Consider the following 22,867-nt stretch of genomic DNA (forward strand, 5'->3'; position numbering starts at 1 on the left):
AAGCACAGGGAAAAAAGTTGCACGACACAATATCCACACGCAATGTGATTATGATGCTTTACATTTACATTGTAATTTGCCAAGTTTAGATCGTTTTCTTTTTCTCGATGGCATACGTAGACAATAGCGGTGAACATTGTGTGGGAACCCAGTGACTGATTCTCTTTTGTTGCTTGTCGTAACTTTATGAACCAGGGAACAAAACATCATCAAAATGAAGATATTGTTACAACCATTGGTTTTGTCAGCTTCAAGGTTTTCTTTTTTACGTTAACAATACATTTACATCCAAACAGTTAACATTAGTTCTTTGAAGCTTATAAACCGCAGCTAATATACCGCTCTTTATCGCAAGTTACAGGAAATAAGGCATTCAATTTGTAACCCCACTCTTCCTGTTAAGAACAATGTTTATTTATATGAAGAGGACTACATTACTTTCACATTGGTGATAATTTACATTCAATTGTCGGGTAAAGTCCCTGCATTAGAAATACTTGTCATGGGGGCTACGTTCTTTGTTTGGCTTGTGTTATACAAGCAACGCTGATAGTTTTGATTTGAAAACAAGAGAGTCCCATAGATTATTTGGGTGTTTTTTCCTGTGTGTCCCTTTATACGTTGCTATTGTCAGTTATGTATAAACAAGCTGTGCTCATATATCTTTCAAAAGTTTAAAGTCATGAATTTGCGTGTTAGAGAAGCAGAGCCGAGGTGACAAGGCAGTAATTTATCCGTTACATTAGTTGATTGGAAAACGACTTCAGAGATTACCTATAAGTTTTCTGTTGAAGTTGAAGTTGACAGGAGGGTCTGTGTCATGTGACAACCGCGGCGATATGTCCTTGTGGAATGTGGGCCAAGTAGAAAAACTTCCAACCACTGGTGCTGACTTGAATATATTGGTTGATATGCCTGGAAGAGGGTAAAGGCATTTTTCTGTTCCAGGAAACTGGCTGTCTTATAACTTTCATCTTATTTGGGCGTTTCTGGGGTTAGCCTTGGGTGAATTTGAGCATGTTGCTTTATTCCTTGAAATTAATAACATAAAGCACTTGTTCAAGGTGCGCTGCATGCCTTTGGGTAATTATTTAATGTTTCTAACCTTTATTCTGTTCACATCGTTCCTATATTTGCATTTTACATTTATCTGTTAAGGCTGATGTTGAATTTTTCAACACCCGTATTGAGAGAGATAATTGAAAATACTGATATTTACATCATGTCATGTTTTTATAAGGCAAGAATAGCACTGATGTATAAATGAAAGGTAATGTACATCAAGGTAGCATTTTCGGAGTGAAGGTAAGATGAGGAAAATACGTCAAATTTTATCTGGTTTTGCTAGCAATATATCAACTGTTTTTCTCAAAACATTGCCTCTGCTTTAAACTGTAGGGCGTTACGTAAATAAAAACATTTTCTTTAGCAATATATTATGCTGCCATGATTTTATTTCCAGCAGACCTCTTTTAACAATTGGAGAAATGTAATAACGTTCATCGTTGGTGGCTCGAGTCTGTTGGAAGTTTAGATCTGTAAATGCCTCAAACAGATACTCAGTCATTTTTTGTGATGTATGACACCAGTTTTGTAACAAAAAGGAATCCTTTACAGCCAGTGGTGCATTACTTTGATTCATCGTATCCTTTAAAGTGCACAACATCGGTTTAAATGGATTGCTTGACAGTTATCAAATTTCACCAGCTGCTAATCGTCAAAATGTATTATTCTGAGTAAGCCAGGACAACGGTGCGTACGCCATTTTAATGTGCTGAGCTACGATTGCATAAGCAAATATAAAGCCTCGTCAGTGTTTGATTGAGGAAGCGAAGCAGTGGTTTTAATGCATTTCTTCCATTTACCATCAGATCAAATATAATATGACGCATTTCAAAGCAAACGAGATTAATGTGAAACCCCTATGACGTGTTGAGCAAAAGTGTAAAAAGGCAAAAATAGTTAAATTTAATTTAAAGGAACATCCTCTCCTATTATATTAAATGTAAATATAATACAGCGTCTGCCACAGCATAATGTAATGAAATACCACAACACGTTACCTGAGAATTCAACCAGTCCCCCAATGTGAACATGAACTTTAACGGAGGTTTGAAACACTTTATTATTTCCCCAGCGTCGTCTTGTGTCCTGACATCACTCTCTCATGAGATGCCTCAGGAAATGCCGATACTCACACGATAATTTAAATGGGCATATACGCACATAATATCTATTCTCTTTTTACTCAAGTAGGTGTTCAAAATGATGGAAAAAACACGTTGTAGACTAGGTATCTTTTATTGACTGACGTCAGTCAAGACTGGTGTTGCATTGCGTGCAAAGAAACAAAGCGCAGGCATCGATACAAACACAGTGTATTCTGATTGATAGAAACAGCCTTAAGTTACTTGGATTTTCTAAATTCCGAGACGCCTCAGCGTTTTGGGGTCCTGTGAACTGTTCACTGCGATCGCGTTTCATTGTTGCATTATTGAGAGGCCAGCAATGTTCACTGTGTCGATATTAGATTTACGATGATTGAAAAATGCATTTGACAATCATCGATTTAAGGTAACTTCATTTAGGCCCCTGATCATCTTGTGAGCGGTGCCATAGATTTGCTTTGAAAATGAGACGTTTTATGAGAAACACTGAGTTATTGACGGACGACCAATATATCTGGTTTTGTCTCTTCTGTTTATATATATATATATATATATATATATATATATATATATATATATATATATATATATATATATATATATATATATAAAGGCCATACTGCCATCTATTTTACGTTTGTCTTTATTTAACTTTAAACTTGCTATCTAATTCCACGGCGTGAGGCGTCTTCTCTTGTGGTGTCGCTGTCTACTGTCGTTTCAACCATATATGGCACTGACACATGCTTCTGTCAAATACAAACCTGATTACGGGCCGGATGTATGCTGTATGTCATATTTTGTTTCTTTTATTCCAGACGTGGCCCTCGCCTTGGAAGGTTCCTGAGGCTGATATCTGAATAAAGTTTCTGACTGTTCAAAGAAGAAACTAACTGTGAGTAACATTCGTTATTTTCATTTTATTGCTTAAAATTGTCAGAATCAGTACATTCATGAGCCTGGTCATAAGATAGTTTAAGATATTTCAATAACTATTTTCAAATACCAAACCACGTAGGAATAAAATTTATCTGGCTAAAATTGACATTTATCTTCTCAATCCAATTTTCATAAAGGTCACGTATCTCCCTCCTGTTTTATCATTTGAAAACTAGTGTCTCTTGGTCCACACTCTTCCCAAGCACAGGAAGAGTAAAGACAGTTTCCTTTTTTTCATTTACGTTACTCTTACTTGACAATTTTTGGCGCTACATTTCTTTATTTCAATTTTACTGAATAAATACATTTATTTATATGTTATCTTTTATATTTTACGTTAATTAATGCGAGGAAAAAGTTCCATACCCTTTTGTGTGTATTCGCATGGATATTAATAATGACTTCCATGAAATCCCGTCACTTAACTGTCAATATCCTACAAAACATAACTCATAAATTAGAGCGCTATTAATCCAATTTGCAAACGGTGACTCAAATATCCGATTTTAATCGATGGTGATCACTCCAGCGTCACATGAGATCAGTTAATTAGGTACGTCAAACCCGCTGATGTTTTAATGGCTGTTCTATTCCTGGTAGTCACATCATTAAGCTCTAGGTATACATCTGCTGTTGTTTTTATGAACATTGGTTCACTTTGAAGTTTCCCAGTGAAGTAATGCTGATTGTAGGATTAAACATTTCTCAAGTACATTGAAAAATAACAGTCGACGCAAGCAAAAGAATAAATAAAAAGAATTAGTAGAAAAAGTGAAAATAACATTTGGTATAATATGCATTCCATAAAAGAATAAATAGAAACGATTAACAGAAATAGTGAAAATTACATTTGTATTTCATAAAGAGACTCATGGTAATTATTTTAAAGGAAACTTTTTACAACTTGGAGTATAAGAAAATGGTTACATTTAGTAAGGAAGCCCCATTTCATTTTGCAATAAAATTTATTTTATCATTAAGTTTTGCAAACTTAACGATCTTCTTATCTTCAGTGAACACCTTGATTAATGCTGCAATGTAAAAGGCAATGCGGGAAGCACAGTAAACCTTTAAAGCACTCCCCAAACTACCCCCCTACCAAAAGCGTGTCACCCCTATTGCAGTTTGTAAAACGATACGGAAAATTAGGTGACAAACCAGTTCTGCGGGCTGAAATTCTATCTCTTTCACCAAGGGACTGTATTTTTAAACTATAAGAGGTGTTGGAGCATTTCAATGGTTACGTTTGACAGGTTAACAAACTATTTGTTGCGTACCTCATTTAATGGTGATCGGTTGTCTAATCGTTACGTAAAAGTGCATTGAAAACTACGGGTACTCTTGTAGCACTGTACATAAATGTGGTAGGGGTGACACGTTCTGATAGGGGGTTAAGCTGCAATTATTATTATTATTTTCATTATTATTATTATTATTTTACAGTATGTTAACAGACGGGTCTGTCGAATGTTTCTGCGTATATGACATGCAGGACTTTCAGACGAACAAATACTATGACTCATGTCAATGTGTCTTGCATTGCTATTCATACACTCAGATTAATTTGGGAAAGGAGACGGAATGTGTCGAGACAGATGAAATCCTAGCAGACTAAAATCACGCACAAAGCCAGTTCGGATATCTATAGCTACAAACTCAGCTAACATTCACAACATCCGATGAATAATCCAACATGTATCTGTTCAAACCTCCCATTATTCCATTGGTGCTCTGAATAACGCTTGGCGTATTAAATTCAATTCCACAAAAATCAAAAATCAATATTACCAATATACTTTTGTTATGCGTCGTCACATATACTTAGGGTAGAGGGACCTGTTTAATGTAACAATTGCTACATAACATGCATATGTCTGTCATCCAATATGAATTATAAAGGTTTCCGTCTCAATAAAATACAATAACTGAAGCTTCTTTCAAGAGTCCTGGAAATCGTACGTTTTGTCAACACTATGTTTCAGCAAACATTATGGCGTTGCTTGAGTGTTGTGTTTGACAGAGCTCACGCTTTGAAAAAAAAACAATTTATCTGACTGGCGTGACTACTGTTTTGCAACAAGATAAAACGTGAAAAGCTGCATTTATTTGTTTTAAATGGACATAGCGTATGATTTTAAACACACGCTAAGTACGTATACCACTTCTTGCTAAATTTATCTTAGGACAGTCAATACTATACATTTATCATTTCTTTCAAGTTTGCCAGGATTGTTTGGAACAAATACGGATATCGATAAAAGATCGGATTGCTTATTAAGGATTCGAGCGCAAATTTCTAGGAAAAATAATGGGTATTTGGGTATTGCCTTTCCTCTAGTTTAAATTTGATGTGGATCTGAATCGCAGCAAATATGATGGTAAGCAAGACAACATAATGTGAAATCAAGGCATCTCACAGCTATTACATGGTCAATTTCATAAATGACGACCTGCAATTTCCGAAGGGAAGGGAAACAAGAATATCATCCGGTATACATCAATTTAGGCGATCTGATTGCTGCTTTGTGTTTTGATGTAATAACGTTTTTCATAATGAAGGTCGGTGGGGTGACCGTGCTGTTTCGTCGTATTGAAATATTGAGAGAGAGAGAGAGAGAGAGAGAGAGAGAGAGAGATTTCATAAAGATCTGCACTTGACATTAAAACAACACGAGGTTATTTTTCCCATTACGGCACGATAAATTACCTTTACTCAAGCAAATTCACGTTTAGACAATACCATAAATGTTTTCAATCAGAACAAAAACGTTAAGTGGTCCGTATGGAAAATAAATCACCAGAAACACTTTTTGGACCCACGAAAATGCACCACATGTTGAGAAGGTGGTCACTTGGTTTTCACTAACAGAGCAATTTATGTGGAGATATATATATATATATATATATATATATGCAGTGATGAAATAGCTACTCGGTATAAGTTAGGCTGTCCTAATATGTAAGCAAATGTGGTACAATTGAGTATTTAATTTGACTTTTATCATAATTTTTTTTCAGTTTCCTAAATCATGGTTTTTGATTCAATGTATTTTTTAGCTTTATTTGATAAAAAGGCAAAACGGAAATCAAAATGATATGACATGATATGATTTAATTTTTAAAATTTAAATTATTATACGATTTGGTTTACGTGTCAGCTGCGCTGAATAGTTTGTTTGTTTGTTTGTTTTATTTCATTTTTTTTTTTTTTTTGCGTCAAATGTGAGGTGTATCAAAATTAGAGAAAGAGAGAGAGAGAGGTATAAAGCGTAAAATATTACCATTTAGATATATCGTGACTTGTGTTGTGTTTTGAAAGTGCGTTCGTAATGTCCTCAACTGTTGAGAAAAGTATTTAATAGCGGCATTTAATTGACGATAAACATTTCCAATGGATCAAACGCGTGGAATCCTCTTACACAGCCTTCCTAATGATAACAAAGATTAACTCGGTAATAGTGGTGATTTTAGTCTCATGTTGCTAGCTGTCAATTCCTGGGAAAATTTTATTACTACGGCAAGTCATTATAATGCGTGATTAACAGTTTTATCTTTCTCTATTTTATCATTATTATTTTGAGCAGTTTTTGAGCATAATTTATGTGATTAACTTGGGCATTACATTTAGCGAAAGTTCCTCAAGTTCAAATGTTTGTGCCTCCAACTGGATGCCTCATTTCTTTCCTGAACAGTGTGTTTTCTCACCTTATTTATGACGTCCAAAAATGTAAACAAAAATCGCAGAGCTTGAAAAAGTTCAATATTATTAGAAAATGAAGGGAATGGGGTATTTACTGACCTTACATTTTCCTACTTCAAAATATCTTGTGGTTATTATAACTTTTTTTGAAAAATAAAGCATAAGAGGAACAGATTATAAAGTCCTACGCTCAAAACCTTTAACAGTAGTCGTTTCATTTAAGTTTCTTTACGTTTAACTGACGCTGCGTTTTGTGTAATCGAATGATCCATAATGTAGATGTAATTAATCAATAGAAAAGCTTTTGTGCACAAAGTTTATGTTACTTAAAGCATCATTAATATATTTACTGTTATGTATAATCATTCTGTTATGTATGATTCGTGTGTTTTGCAGATATATTGACTTGTGCTTCTTGTAAAGACGTCAGAACTGGACGGCTAAGTGGCTGATCAGGATTGCAGACTTCCTGGAGCATCACAATGAATAGAGTGGATGATGTACGTGACTACATGTGCTAATGATCAAGGGAGTTGTACCATTTGATAGACAATTATTGTGACCGCTGATGCCGCTATTAAAGCGACTGCTCGGAAGGAAACGGAGCATTCAGTCGTTTCAGCTCGTTGGCATTTTGGAAACGCCGCTCTTTTTTGCTTTGGTATCTATATTTACTCATTAACAAGACTGGTCGCAATTAAGTGACAATTTCACATAAGTCAGTCTAGCAGTTTGGACAGTTTTACTACGCTTTTCTTGTTTGTTTTGGAAGCACATATAACATTTTCATGTATTGGAGATAGCGCATCGAACCCTCTGGTAAAACAACATGTTGAACAACAATTGAAGAATTTTGAAACAAGAGTCACTTCTTTAAAAATGATATTGAAAGACTCATGGTCAGTCCGGGGTACATTGCGGGTTTGATAAGTTCTAAATATATCATAAACCTAGGAAAGAAAACAATGGCATTGGGCAGTTCAGAAAATGTCACATTTCTGAACGAAACAAGAGTATGGCTTGAGCCTGTCACAGAAAGCGTACTGATGTTAAGCGGACAAGAGGACAATTCATCTTATCACCGTAAAGAAGAATATATTGAGTATTTTGTGGGAAAAGCCATTTTTGAATTTGTTCCTCCATTCTTGCTCGTACTTGGGACATTGGGAAATATGTTGTGTTTTTGGGTCCTCAGGAGTCGATACATGAGAGGTATAACAGTGGCGTTCTTTCTGTCAGTATTGGCGTGGTCGGATACTGCAGTTTTATGGCTGGGACTCTCGCGACACATGGTCAGAACATACACCGGATATGACATCAGAATGGCGCATGCGTCCGTGTGCAAACTACAACGGTTTCTTCTCTACACAGCATTAGATTATTCCCCGTGGGTTCTAGTCGCCGTGACGATAGAACGTTTCATCTCAATTTGCTACCCGTACAAAGCGCACTCTCTGTGCTCAAAGAGGCGAGCGAAAATAGCAGTTGCAATCATTGCCGTGGCGGTGGTTTTGAAGAATGCCCACGTGTTTGGTACGGTGGATTTTGTAACTGAACCAGGGACAAACAAAACTGTGTGCGGGTATCCGTCTGGAGACATTAAATATTTCTGGACTCTGGTTTTGCCATGGGTCGTTTTGTGTATATACGCTATTGGACCATTCACGACCATGTTGGTATTAAACGGACTGCTGATATGCGAGCTTTGGAGATCAAAACGGTACCACCAGACCATGGCGCCGACTAAAAACAAAACCGACACCAGTCCGCAAGCGAAACACATTGACACGTCAGTCTCCATGACGATCATGCTTTTGGTTGTGACATTTATGTTCGTTCTTCTAGCCTCTCCCAGTTTCATTAACTTGATTATAGAGCCTTATTGGAAGCGCCCGGACGGTCACGAGAAAGCTGTACATTACCTTGTTCAGTCGTTGGTCCTGATGTTAACATACACCAATCATTCCATTAACTTCATATTGTATGCCCTAAGCGGCAAACGATTCCGCGTCGTTCTTCGGCGCATGCTCTGTGCGCAGTGGAAGTCACGTGACAAAGACTACAGGCTAACCAGGTGGGGTTCAGATGATGACATGTACCCCGTCAGCGATTATGCTGCCACCAAGATCAGCAATCTGAACCTAGCGCCTAGAATTAACAATGGAAACGGAGCGAAAACTATCAAGCCTAAACTTCCGGTTGCGAGCCATGTGTAAAACTTGGGAAAGGCATGACTGAATTGACTTCAGATTTAGTTTATGTTTACTGTTGATACACCATGCCGCACCACAATGGTTCTTAACGTAACACTCCGTGATTCAATGCTACACGTACACTTCTATGTCATATTGGGCGTATCCTGTTGATTAAACAGTATTAATTTTTGATTTAGTTCAGAATGAGCTTATTCCGGTTAATGGAAACTATTTTTGTTTCTAAAATGTATTATGTGATGTTAAAATAAGCTGAGCAATACCAGTGTGTCAGTTTAGTGCTGTCTTCAATACCGTTTTCCTTCACATGAATAAAACGACGTAAATATATTATTCTTGTAAAAGTCCCCTCCTTCAATATTTTAAAAAACGCAGATTGATTTGAGTGGGTGTCGAACTCAACATGCCTGTTTTGGGATTAAAATAAGGCAAATATTTGCTTTGTAGCTTAAACTGATAAAAAGACATTAAAAATTACGTTTGTCATTCCAGCATCAGTTATGGAATAACGGTTGATATTATTTGTTCATGACAAGTAAGGGAAGTTTCAATCTGATTTAGATAAAGTACGGTAAATGCGTCAAAGTATCTCAAATTTGTCATTCCGTTAGTTGAGAAGGAACGCAGTACCGACGGACGCAATCGCAATGATGTCTCCATCAAAAAGTCTTTTTACATCCTTGTTTGTCATAAAAATAGCTGAAAAGCTACTTTAAGTTGTCTTTCACGTCTTCCAATATAACTGTGCCGAGAGTGAGGCTCCGATTAGGCGTTTCTCTTACGTAATAAGCATCAAAAAATTCTGAATACCTTATTTCATGTTTTCTTATTTTCTAAAATAGGACACGAACACGAAAATTGTCAATTTTTTCTAATGGCGAAATCATAAGGTTTTAGTGGCCAAAAATTGAGATGTAAAAAGTAAGATTACCATGTTGATAAAATATTCGAGTTGGTCAATTACAAAAATTCAGGAGTATATGTGTATGATAATCCAATTAGAAAGTCACCGTCTTCAGTTATCATTTGGGTAGTAAGATGAAGAAGATAGCTATGACTTGCTGCGTCTTGTGTATAGTTGCACATTAAATGATCAAACATTCTTCTTTTTGTCGATTGAGGGATCGGGGATAAGTCGGTGGGGGGAGGGGGGCATGTTTCCAACCGCCTTAGGCCCACTTTTCCGTGCGGTATTGAAATAACAAGGGAATAAACGTACATTGACAGTACTTGTCTAATTTGAAACGTGGGTGCTGTTTATAACACTTTATGAACTTGGGGCGGGAGATTTATCTCCCTTCCTTTCCGAAACCCTGATTTCGACCCCGTCGGGGCAGCGTTCCAGTCCCATATCTAGAAATACTACTGCAGGATTGCTCATCATTGCTCGAATTTTCAGTTACCTTACGGTAAAATATATTACTCTGGGAATCAAAAACCAGGTGTTCCAAATGCTCGTCTCTTCTCTTACAAATTGCGGTTTTGTATCGTTTTTATATAGCCATTGGATGATAGAAGAAAGCCGGCTGGATAGCTTACTCAGTAATAGACCAGGTGAGCTAAGATACTTTAAGTGCCCTTTTTACTAGTTCATTGGTGTGCAACATGATGGCTGGATTGAGGTGACGGTTCTTATTCACGTAAGGAGGGGGGTTGCTCAGGTAAGCTTAAATACAGTACATCGACTGTACGCGTTGAAGTATAATATGCACTGCTTGACTGTCCTGGACTTAGACAAAAACGTAGAAACCCAGTGCAATGGACATCAGGAAGGTTTCCAGATATTTGAACAGTTGACGGTTATTCTTTAAAGAGTATTTGAAAGGACAATGGCATTCTTAACCCATACAAAAGTTGAAATCCCAAAATGACATTTTATCTTTTTCTTTTTGTGCTATAAGTTGAAGAAGGAGAGGTTCGTACTCAGTAGTCCCCTTGTTTCCCGCCTTATTAATGTATATGCACATAAATTCGACATGGTTGTGAGCAATTGTACATGTAACAGCCTGGAGTATGATGTTCTACCAACATATTGCATTGGATTGGGGCAAACATCAAAAATATTTTAGTGGTGGTGAGATAGATAGGGCCTACAGTTCCTTTCTTCAATTTAGAGTTCAATTGACCGATTATCAAAATGAATTGCTTTATTAAGCTGGCAGGGTGGGTAGTCATGCACGAGAGCTCGAGTCCCCTGTGGTACAGGGTCTGGGTCCCATTGCTTTGTACAGGTACGTCCCGTCCTAGATTTTGACCCACTAACGTCACGCCAACTCTAACCTGTATAGATCTAGTAAAGGGCGGACTCTCTTACACGGGCATGCCATCAGTTTCTTCATGCTGGTATAGGTACTGGTGTCTGATTTTCCAGGCTGATGTTAAGACTTTCGCGGTAGAGGGTATTTCCAGGTAAACAGAAATAGCTGATGACTTGGAATGTGTGTTCCTCCACACGTGCAGTTTCTGTCTATATTGCGTTATATGACTGAGTCACGCTGTTAGTAATTATGACTGATTCTGTACAAAGGTAGCTTTGTGAATCACTTGCAAAGATACATACCGGTAAGAAGGCTGCTCGTAAGTATTGAGCAGACAGACATATCTGTCTGCGTTTTGCAAAAAAAGAACGCAGGATTCACAATGTCTGTAGATTAGATGCTTAAATGTGACTTTTAAACTCTCAAGCTCTTAACCACGCAATTTGATAATGATATTAATGTAGGCTTAACGCATTTTATTTACAATTTCATTTCAGAATCGAAAGAGTCTTATATTTAAAAAATGGCTACCCAAGAATCGGACGCCCAGGAAATTCAACAGCGATTTACCTTTAAACAGCTGGCGAAATACAAGAGGATATTCAACATATTTGACATTAAGAAGGATGGTGTAGTTAGTGTGAAGGAAATGGCAGCAATGGCTAAAAAATTAGGTTACAATCTTGATAAAACTAAAATAGAGGTAGGCAAAGATGCATTACAGTAAACAAGCAAATGTAGAGCGATCTAAAATACTGTTATTAAAATACTGTTTTTATTATTCGAACAATCATACTGCCTTCTAATACATGCAGTTGTTGCTATCATTCATCAAGCTTTATTGAAGAAATACTAAATGTACGGAGAGAGAGAGAGAGAGAGAGAGAGAGAGAGAGAGAGAGGAGTAAACACCCATGATTAATATAAAAATATAAACTTAATATTTCTATTTCAAACTGTAGGCCATAGTAAACAAATTGGATCGAGAAAAGAAAGGCACTCTCAACTTCCTGGACTTTCTTTGTGCAATGCCTGGGAATGTCGATGAAATTCCCAGCGAGGAGCATAAGTAAGTTATACGATTATTTACGTTGTGCGTATTGAATTATTTTGTTTAGTGACAGGCACCAACAAACTGAAAAGGGCAACATAAAGGCTTAACATACGGGGGGATAGTAAATTCGCATTTGTGTAAATATATATTTTCTTTATCTACTGTGTATTTAATGATGAAACATCGCGCCTATTAATATTTCCTGTTTAATTTGTTTTTTTTTCCCAATTAATCGACATTGTGATGAATGCTTTTTCTTCATCTTAGTGGGAGTAAAATATGATATTACTTTGGGTTTTTGCTGATGTACATTATGTAATGCGAATACAAACTTTCTCATGTTTTGTTGATCTACAAGTTAAATTCCCTCGTTTTGTAGACGAGCTGCTCTCAGAATACACTTGAGAGAATTTGACAAAGATGGCACGGGCTTTATTGCTGAAGATGGTAAGAACCGCATGCAATTAGGTTAGCTGTTGTGATCCAAAATTAAAAAAAAGCAAAACAATCGTTTGCAAACCAACCGGCTTGTTAGTTATGTTAGTTTAAGCTGCTTTCTCGAGTTCCAAAGTATTTTATATCCGTTAGTGGCTTAGCCTACCTCGCTTTAACTCATAAATCTTAATATATTAGCCCAAACTTCAGTAAATTATAAGTACCTGGCTTTTTTTCATACCTATTATGCTGATGATAAGTGCAATAAAATGTATTCAGTAGACACACTTTTAGATAATAATCCTTCATATTATACATGGGTATAATTGTCATACTTATCATGTGGCTTTTCAAGGTTATTTCTTACTTTCTGCTCTTCTTGTCTTCTCATTTTCCAGAAGCGCGTGAGGTATTGGACAAAGAGCTAGCATTCCCAGCATACAAACTTGCCGCCTACATGAAGTTTTTCATAAAAAATAAGGACGGGAAGATCAACATCAATGAATTCTCAGAATTTTATCAACAAGTCGAAGAAAAGTAAGTTTGCAATTGCAAAAACTCTGTCTTTTATTTTTCTGTGGCTGACTGCACACACAACGTTTTTGTACAAGGGCAGTCTATTCTCTTTTTATATCTTTAATATTAACTTATCCTGTCCATTAAGATATATTACCTATTCATCAAGAAAATGAGGTCCAAAAGTTGCTTTCCGTTGATCTGTAGTCATAACAATGTTGAGACAATTCATGTTTCTATGTTATGTGTTTGTTTATTCAGAAAAGGCGAACTTGAGAGAATCTTCAAAGAGTTTGATACCAACGGTGATGGGTTCGTCGATATTCAAGAAGCTCAAGTGGTAAGCTTTCTATCTCTCTCTCTCTCTCTCTCTCTCTCTCACACACACACACACACACACACACACGGTACAAACGGATTGACAACCTTTTCCCCGGATAACAAAGCATAGCCAAAGCAAAACTTTATAATCATAATGACAACAATTTATGCGTTTTTCTTGTCAGAAAACTGTTCCAGCTGATGCATTTGGACATTTAACAATACTTGTGCATTTAACATAACTCATTTTTTTCAAAAGTAATTTTCTGACTGACTTTACATTCTTCCAGGCGATGAGGCCGTTTGATGTCCCGGATGAGGAGACGGAGAGGTTGGTGCTGGAGAGCGACAAAGATGGCGACCAGAAGCTCAACTGGACAGAGTTCGTGAACTTTTGGGGGACAGATTAATGAGGAATCTGATAATATTGTGGACTGAATCTTCAATTATATATCAGTGTTAGGATATATGGAAAGAAAAGAATCATTGTTATTTAATTTGTTTTTTAAGAAAAAAAGCCATGTTATAATTTCACTTTGTTGTTACTTAATTATCGAATAAAGAAACTTTTTAGATAGTAAAATATTTCGACACGGTCTTTGTGTATTCTGTTTTGAGTATTGAGGATTTATGGGAATCACCATTTTAAACTTTGGATTTTAACAAATTGAGTCTAATTACCAGAGAATAAATAAATGATGAACATATAAAAGCGCAAAGGCTTTTGGCTTACATACCTTCGCCATGGCCTATACTGCTTGACGAAGTCGCATGCAATTCGCGCAGTCGATCTATTTAGGTCGCAGTAGACTCAATTTGCCTATATTTTTCAAAAGTCACTTATTCAAAACAAGTTAAATTTTGTCTAAAACTGATGTTAGAACGCATCATTTGAGACAGCATACAACATAGAACATTATTGTTATTTTGAGTATTCTCTTTTACCTTATTATTATTCTTTTTTGATAATATTAACTGACAACAAGGAAATCATGAATGTGGCAGTGACAAAATACACGCATTCCTTTATACAATCAATTGCAATGCAAGTAAATAATAAACCTGAATAGTATGGATATCTGTTTATTGCGTATTTGAACAAAAATATCAATAGTTATCCAGAACAAATCATAATATACATCTTTTCCCATGTAATGGCTTAATATCCCTATGTAAATGGTTCTGACGGTACTTATCACCTATGACGAAAATGTTTTTAAAATAATATATACAGATAATGATCCACACAGGTTCGATCTCATCTACATTCCTATCAATATATAAATATTCCAAACTTTGCCTCATGCAGCAGAAGGAATGCTGGAAACCACCTTTTGAAGGTATACGCTCACCACAAGGAACCTGTTTCAAAATCTCACACCTTTTGCTAAATGTTTTGCCGTCCAGTTTACTACAGGAAACCGTGGAAAACCAAAAACGTGATAAACAGTATCCCTATCACAGTTAAGCCACCAAGGCAACCCAGAAGTTTGCAGCAGCAGTTACATGTTATTGGACATTTACATCTGGAACGGTTCTCGGATTCGAAATCACTGTCAGTGCTTATATAGGTCACCCCTGACACGGTACAAGAGTCTGGCCCTGTATCCACCGACGACTCCACCTCGTTGTTCGCCTCCTCTGGTTCCTTCCGGTTCGTTGACGGACTGTCGTTGGAGGAGACGGTGTTTTTTGGCGGAGCACCGGCGACAAACGTCTCTTCGTTTCGACGTTTCGGGACATGTTTTTGCCTCCAATCGTTTTTATGGGCGTTCTTCTTTTTCCCCTTGTCTCCTTTGTCTCGCTTTAATTTGCCTCTCGCGTCACCCCTCATTTGGACAAACACCTCCTTGACCAGGCAATGAGTTCAGTTTTTTATTGATAATTATTTTATTCCATATATATGTTGCAATTCCGAGTCCTAGGTCATTCGATATCCTGACTTTATCCGAACCCGTGGACATGACGAACAACAAACGCATTCCATATGCATTAATCGACGTTGTGAGATCAGAATGCTCCCCGAGTTACCTTGTATCATAACGGGCGTTCAGTCAGTGTAAGATGCCATCGTGCTAGGCGTTAACATCAAACTAGTATAAGAGATGTTATCCTTTAGACACAAACGCGTTTACTCTTGTCATCGAACCGACACAAGGAGCTAAATGTCATCTTCAAGGTTGTTCTCTTTGTGTTCTGAAAGAAAATATTGCATGTATCTACCTTATATACACCTTTCTTACTATGTAAATAAAAAATACCTAGTATATTTCTTGTTACCAATTTCTAGGGTGCGAGGCGGGTTTTCATGGATTTGGACTAAAGTAAACGCATCCATACATGCATTGTTTGATTGACATGTACGTATTTAGACCCTCGTCAAACATTAGGTATTCAGACCATGTGCACTAGTAAGTGCATAGGCAATGTATTTGGGCATATAAGCTAAATATACCTCATTATGCCATCTGCAAGCTAATTGTGTTAAGTATATGTATTTTCTGGTAATATAAAGCAACATACAAAGATTACAGTATCCCTCGACTACTTACACTTAGTCTACCACAGTAATGAGCGTTCCAGAAATGATTCAACCTTGAGAAATGGTACATATATGAACCACAATATAATCCCATCACTCACACCGCCAGAAACTACATGAACATGCCAGTCCGTGCACTTGCAATTAATTTATCTGCAAAAATACACGTATTGCTATTCATGTTACGTATAGATGTACGTTTCCGGTACTTTTTGTAATATATAACAAATAAAGCAATATAGCAAAAAGCATGCAAGCGATCACATGCACATTTCTGGTGTTACAATGTTTTTTTTCCAAAAGCGTTATGGTTTTTTAATAGCATTGAAGCTAAATGATGTATTAGTAAAACAGGATGTAAGAAAAGAGAAAGAGAGAGACAGAGAGAGAGAGAGGAAGAGAGAGAGAGGGAGAGAAAGAGGGAGAGAGATTTAACGTCAAAAATGACAGCTAATGCAACATTAATGGAAATTACAATGAACTCATTAATAACAAGAATACTTTACCTACCTACAATCGCCCGTATGTCCAACAGTTTGTTGTACTTGTTTATTTAATCAGGCTAATAGATAGAACGCAGCACCCATGTACCTATATCCCAGGAGCAAGTGGCAGTGAAACCACTTGGTAATTACCGCCCGCTGACCTTTGGCATATATAAATACACTGCTCCCAGTGGGTGTGTGTAAGAACACTTCAGAACCGTTGTCTTCCACTGCGGCTTTATGATAGATCACCTAACAGGTACCCGCTCCACACCGCCGCCCGCTGGTAAATAAATTGTTTGACCAATTTACTGAAAACACAGCCTGAGTGTAGTTTATTTAAAAGGCCAAAGGGTTGATGGTTTTTTACGATGTAAAGTAAACCGGTTTATATTTATTTTGATTGTGCTATACGAACTATGTATAGAGAATCTATAAAGTGTTTATTAGCAGGACGTATCTCTGTGTTATCCTCACCTTTCGGCCTGTAAAGTTGAACAGGAAATGTTAGGCATTTTTCCCACATACGTAACTTTATATATATGGATATTTCAACGCAAAGTTTTTTAGCAAGTTGTACTTGGATTTCGTTTTACGAGTCAATGATGCAGGCTACAAATTGTCATATGGTTTTATGCCTGAACAGGGTGAAACTAAAAATCATACTGCCAAATATTATAGAATGATATAACATTAATTTTTATTTTACGCGTTTACAGATACACGGTGTAAAAGGCACTGCGTTCGTTCATACCTCAGTGCTGCCCCCTATACTGCTGAACGCATCTGACACAATGTCCACGAATTCCAACTCATAACACCCAATATCAACCGGCGTTAAACCTATTTTCCATAAAGTGAGGTTATAACTTGGTTTTCTAGCATACAGAAGGGTAACTAGGGTGCGTTTGCGGTTATAAAGACTGATTGAGACAAAAACTAATTTTGTAAACCGTATAACTGATGAAAACGTTCACCATGTATATTAGAACTGTTTGAAAACTTAACACTCCAATGTGATCTGAAGGATATTTACCGTTATTCTTGACTCTTATGAGCCTTTCTTCATGATTCAAATTTTTTTCGACTAAGGTAGCACCACTGTAGTAGCTATGACATATTCATGGTAATAAATAGCATATTTTACTTTATTATTATACAAAAAATACTACCTTTATCTCCACTTTCGGCAATAATGTATAGGTTGCCAATCGATGTTCCGTAGGTACGCGTAACTTGGACTCCTATCTGAGAAGTTATGTTAATAAAGCCTGTTGCTGCATTATCGACGTGTTGCACTGTTGAACTGACATGTTTCATTTATCATTTTGTCTCTTTGAGGGCAGTAAATGCCACCCGCTTATCGGCAACATTACAATGTTTCTAGATATCCTCTTGTCTTTATTGGCATTTCTCCTTTACCGAGTTTCTTCGTTTTTTAAATACAATTTTGGCCTCCCTGAGATCTGACTCTACGTATCCATATACGCAATACTATCATTGTATTGCCATGTCTGAGTTTGGCTCTTGGTGCATTTGATCGCTGATGGAATCCTTTAATGGTGCTCCAACGTGGAATTTATTCAGGTGCCAAGTTCACGTTTTTTCGTACACACACATTAACACGAGCTACTGCTAGCAATATCCAGATAGGTATTTCGCACGTTCGGTTACATGTTCCACAGAGCTGTTTTTTTTTTTTTTTTAAGTATGATATACTGCGAACTACGTATAACCGCGCGATAAACTGTACGTTCAGTAGATATTCAACAATTTCATATTAATCATTTCTACAACCAACTATACATTGCATTCACTTTCATCTACGAGTAGACTGAATTAAATTCCACACAAGATTAACTTGGTATGCGTCACAAAATATCCCTCCAGTACAAAAACATCAGGAATAAAATCCCTACGACCGAAAGCCCTCCAATACAACCAAGTATTTTAAAACACGCGTTGCACGTCAACGGTGCTTTACATTTCTCCTGTCTTTGGTCGTCAGGGCTGTCTGAAGACGACGTGTCAGATAACCCCGATACTGTGCACGTGTCTGGCTCTAAATTGACTGACAGTTGTGACACGCTGCTTCCTTTGTCCTTTGACAGGGTGATTGTAGGTATATCTAACATGCTACGAGTGATAGATCCCCCACCGTTGAGAACTGACTTGGATCCCAGCATTGTGGGACTTTTCAGTGACTTAGTTAAAGATAGCGCACCAGGGACGTACAGACTTAGTGTGGACGCAGAGCGAAGGTGAAGTTTTTCCTCAAAGCGACGCCTCAGGATTTGACTCTGGACATGTTTCCAGTTGCCTTTTTCAGCAGCCCGTCTCTTTTCTCTCTCAATTCTCTCTAGTCTCTCCGTCTTTGTCCTATCCCGCCTCGTCCTTGGCTTGTCGTTATCCTTCATTTGGCTCTAATAAGCCATTGTATTTAATTTTAATTTTAACTTATGAAGTGAAATGAGTACTCCTATATATATGTAGGCTTTGTAGGTTTCCTTTGGTTGTCCTGTTGTAATCCTTCATTGGGCTGTAAGAAGTCTTTACGTCTGAACTGGAATGAAAGATCATGGAGTGAGAGAATACGTGTAACTACAAGGCGTGCAATGTACAGTCTTTTTAAAAACACTTTAATATGGGGCCATGCCATGATAGTAAATGTAATTTTCCTTGTGGAAAAACAACTTATTAAGTTTCGATGGTTTCCAAATGTGACCGATATCTTACAATAAAGTTATTATATGTAGCTACTCATATTCGTAGTTCATAAATGATGATACAAAATAAGTGACGTATAATGTATATGGGCATGCATATGCTTACGCGAAAAATGTATTCCCATCTATCTAAAATAAGTCAGTGTGTAAGGGTCTATTCCCACAACTTTAGATCGATCTATCACCGCGGGGAGTCTCACTAGATTACTGTCAGATAATCCCCCTTAAGTGTCCGTCCCCGCCTACTACAAGCTATAAGGGGTAATTAACTTTCGTGTCCGCCCGGCTGACAGCTATTTAGCGTGAACCCCCAGGGAGTTAGGTCGATCTAAAGTAGGTCGATCTAATCTATGGAAATGGGGTGTTAGACTGTCTGCTTTCATTTCTGTGCTCAATATTACATGACTGTGCATGTGTGTATCAAAGTAATGTATTGCAAAAAGAAAAAAGATAAACAGAAAGACACAATTATAATAAAAATAAACGCAATAAGGAGGTACAAAATACTAACAAAGACACAAATAAGACATATCTCACCACAGCACTGCAGGATGTCTTTCTTCCAACTCCAGCACCTAAATTACCAGCTTGAAAGAAAAAAATGCACGTTGTTAAGCGGCAAGTGTTAGTATGCTCACTTACTAATTGCAACCTTTTGACCGTCAGGGAGTATTCCTGGGAAACGGTTGCTCGTAAATTACGGGTAGCGTCAGGATCGGAAACATGTGTTCTCTTTCCGATCAAAGGAAACAAGGTGATTAATCTTCAATTTCCTAAGTGTCTGTTTGCTTAAGAAAAGATGACAGTTTCAGGGAGCGTGTCTCTGTTTTTTATTTATTTATTTTCAATATTCTCGGGTATTAAAAACGCATATATTCTCTCAAACTATCATAGCGTATTTACAATAAACAATCACACATTTCAATTAAAATGACAGTATTACAATCAGCGCAGGTCAGTGTGTGGCATAACGCACTTAATGTTACATAACACGTGTAAGAAACAAATACCTCTGTAAACGAAGATATTTTTCGTACTTTTCTTATTATTAACAGGCAGTATCCCGACTTTGCGGAATTTTTGCCGAAGCTCTCAAGTTTCAGTTCATTCTTCCTGTGAATTCAATCTAAAGTCTTTACTAACCGTCGGAATAGAATAGAATATATCATGTATGCAATGGAATTAATCTAGAAAACAAAATTATCGAATTGATAAAACATCAAAACGAGTCCACGATTAAAAACTCCAGGTGGTTTATAAAAGACAGCCAGGCTCTCTTAATATAAATAGTATAATGATTATATTAATGATTTAAATAAATATCTGAAATAACATGCTGAAACGTGTTTATATAGAAATAAGCTGTGTACTGGGATTCGCGGTACTTACTTTGAATAACTTGTGTTGCGTTTAGTGAGTGTGTTTTATCATGTGAGTGCGTGGACACGTGTGTTTTATCATGTGAGTGCGTGGACACGTGTGTGTTTTATCATGTGAGTGCGTGGACACGTGTGTGTTTTATCATGTGAGTGCGTGGACACGTGTGTGTTTTATCATGTGAGTGCGTGGACACGTGTGTGTTTCATACTTGTGTGTGTGCGTGTGTGTGAACGTTTGTATTTGCACATGTGCTTTGTGTTATTTTCCATAAGTGTTCATCAAAGCGGTACATCATTCTTCTTTAGATGCACTAAATATACTAACTGCACTGTTCCAGGTGCGTAACACTATCAACGTGAAAGTACTGTAGCAGTATATTGCTTGACACCTGTTACGCAGTGGATGTATTGTTCTATAATTGTACTAGGAGAGAGTATAGCTCGTATTTCTAGCGCAGCCTACCGTGAATGCTGTACATTCCTATTAATTGCTGAACAGCATAAGGCGGTTTTGTGCGGACATAGCAGCAAATTGAACTGCTGATTTTGGAACATGTAGGTCCAAGTTACTAAAAAAACGCCCATTTCTTTGCAAAGTATTGTATACAGCACTTTGGTCATGTATGGTTTGTGATTAACAGACTGGATAATAAGCAGTTTTCATTAATAGCGTCACCTTTTTATAAAAGAAACCAATACATACCCGTTTTTAGCAGCTACGGCGATATCAGCCATTTGATCGTCATCTGATAATTTTTCCTAAACTGATTCTCAAGAATGCTAATTGACAGGTCTTATCTCTTATGTGTACCATCCAATAGAACGGAATTAATTCACGGCTATTGCCCGGTTTCCAATGCGTTGTGTTTGCCACTTATGTATTTCTATATCTAGGACAAAATTCCCTACGCATAGAGTTTCACCACTATCTTTAAAAGAACCACTGCAGGCGAGCTGATGCTTTTTTTTTTTTTTTCTTTTTCTTTTTTTTTTTTTTTGTCTCGCGTGACGTCACTCACATTAGTTCCTATAGATAAGTGTGCATACTATCAATTCTCTGTTACAAAGGGTGTCAATCTTTGTTACATGTAGCCTGCAGTATATTTTATGTATATATTATACATAATACTTTGTCTCCTTAAACGTGGCAGGTACCATACAGAAATAAAATATTTGCATCGGATTTCATAAACGTTTATTTTCCCCAGCAGCCTCATTTCATGTTTGTACATAACGGCATTCGAGAATAATTACAGATAAAGCGCCACAAAACACGTCTTCACTCCATGGATGTACCTATCTAACGCAATGCAAGGTGTCACGAGAGTGTCTCACCTAACACATCGTTACCAAGCGAACGCCACTGTCCACACTAGTCAGGTAGTTTAGCATGTATTTTACCATTAATTTAAAAAAGATAACAGACGCTGTTTTACATGCTACCGTATCCGTTATAAAACGATTAAGGGTTCTCAAACACGCACATTAAGGTTCTTTCAGACATGAGATGTGTGTCGGGTAGCTCAGTAAGCAATAAAGGCACACCTGGGCACATATAGGTAACGTTTAAGACAAATTACTCCAAATCTCGTGGGTGTCATTTTTATTATAAGTAAGTGTGGGCATTTCAAACAATTTCAATGGTGTGATATTTTAGTATCACCTTTGTTTATTGAAAATAGCAAATAATGCATTAAAATCGCATATCACAATTAACCGTTGTCCATTTAAAAGTCTGACAAGAAAATGCAGGAAACTCGGCGAAAATTAGATTTTGATATGCGGTAGGTATCCATTCATCATCTAGTATGGTGTATTATTCATTTGATTTCCGGATTAATAAAGCTCAGATTGCTTAAAAATTACTCTGTAGGTAAAATACTAGTACCACTATTCGGACGCACATATCAGAGGTGGGTCGACGCTTTTCTGAATGCACGATCTATCTCTACGGGGGCCGTATTATTGAGTTAAGCACACCGTAGGCAGCTAATGCAATCCCTCCGCTCCCCCGCCTACCACCACCGAGTATGGTACACAGCTAACCTCGGTGATTCTTGGAGGACAGGGAGGTCACATATCCTGCCTACGGTGTACGTGCCTTCATCAGACCCGCCGTAGACCCGAGTCG

General features: G+C 37.2%; 2 protein-coding genes and 1 long non-coding RNA gene across 7 annotated transcripts in view; 2 read left to right on the forward strand and 1 right to left on the reverse strand.

Annotated features, from left to right (window-relative positions):
- The window catches only part of LOC106156963 (growth hormone secretagogue receptor type 1-like), a 28,116-nt gene extending 18,282 nt beyond the window's left edge, over positions 1 to 9,834 (forward strand). For both annotated transcript variants that reach the window (XM_087017451.1, XM_087017452.1), the window contains exons 2-3: positions 2,987 to 3,063; positions 7,204 to 9,834. In XM_087017451.1, the coding sequence (XP_086873577.1) occupies positions 7,704 to 9,023 (1,320 nt within the window). In that variant the 5' untranslated portion in view covers positions 2,987 to 3,063; positions 7,204 to 7,703 and the 3' untranslated portion in view covers positions 9,024 to 9,834. The remainder of the gene's footprint in view (positions 1 to 2,986; positions 3,064 to 7,203) is intronic.
- Positions 9,835 to 10,472: 638 nt separating this feature from the next.
- On the forward strand, positions 10,473 to 14,202 carry LOC106156579 (calmodulin, striated muscle). 4 transcript variants are annotated; one of them, XM_013531895.2, is made up of 7 exons: positions 10,473 to 10,574; positions 11,776 to 11,981; positions 12,241 to 12,347; positions 12,712 to 12,779; positions 13,166 to 13,304; positions 13,545 to 13,623; positions 13,895 to 14,202. In XM_013531895.2, the coding sequence occupies exons 2-7, from the start codon at positions 11,802 to 11,804 to the stop codon at positions 14,012 to 14,014; spliced, it is 693 nt and encodes a 230-aa protein (XP_013387349.1). In that variant the 5' UTR covers positions 10,473 to 10,574; positions 11,776 to 11,801; the 3' UTR covers positions 14,015 to 14,202. The 4 variants fall into 4 exon arrangements, with proteins under 4 accessions (XP_013387349.1, XP_013387348.1, XP_013387347.1 ...); XM_013531894.2 differs by having other exon boundaries at positions 10,570 to 10,681; XM_013531893.3 differs by lacking the exon at positions 10,473 to 10,574 and adding an exon at positions 11,464 to 11,597.
- A 472-nt stretch (positions 14,203 to 14,674) lies between these two features.
- Positions 14,675 to 16,991, reverse strand: LOC147760906 (uncharacterized). Its single transcript, XR_015335443.1, has 2 exons — positions 16,657 to 16,991; positions 14,675 to 15,800 (listed from the first exon to the last, which is right to left on the reverse strand). It is a non-coding gene; the product is annotated as an uncharacterized LOC147760906 (long non-coding RNA).
- Between the last annotated feature and the right edge of the window lie 5,876 nt (positions 16,992 to 22,867).

The sequence above is a fragment of the Lingula anatina genome, chromosome 7 (genome assembly GCF_051362555.1).
Source record: "Lingula anatina isolate TDL-2025a chromosome 7, LinAna3.0, whole genome shotgun sequence".
Lineage (NCBI taxonomy): Eukaryota > Metazoa > Brachiopoda > Lingulata > Lingulida > Lingulidae > Lingula > Lingula anatina.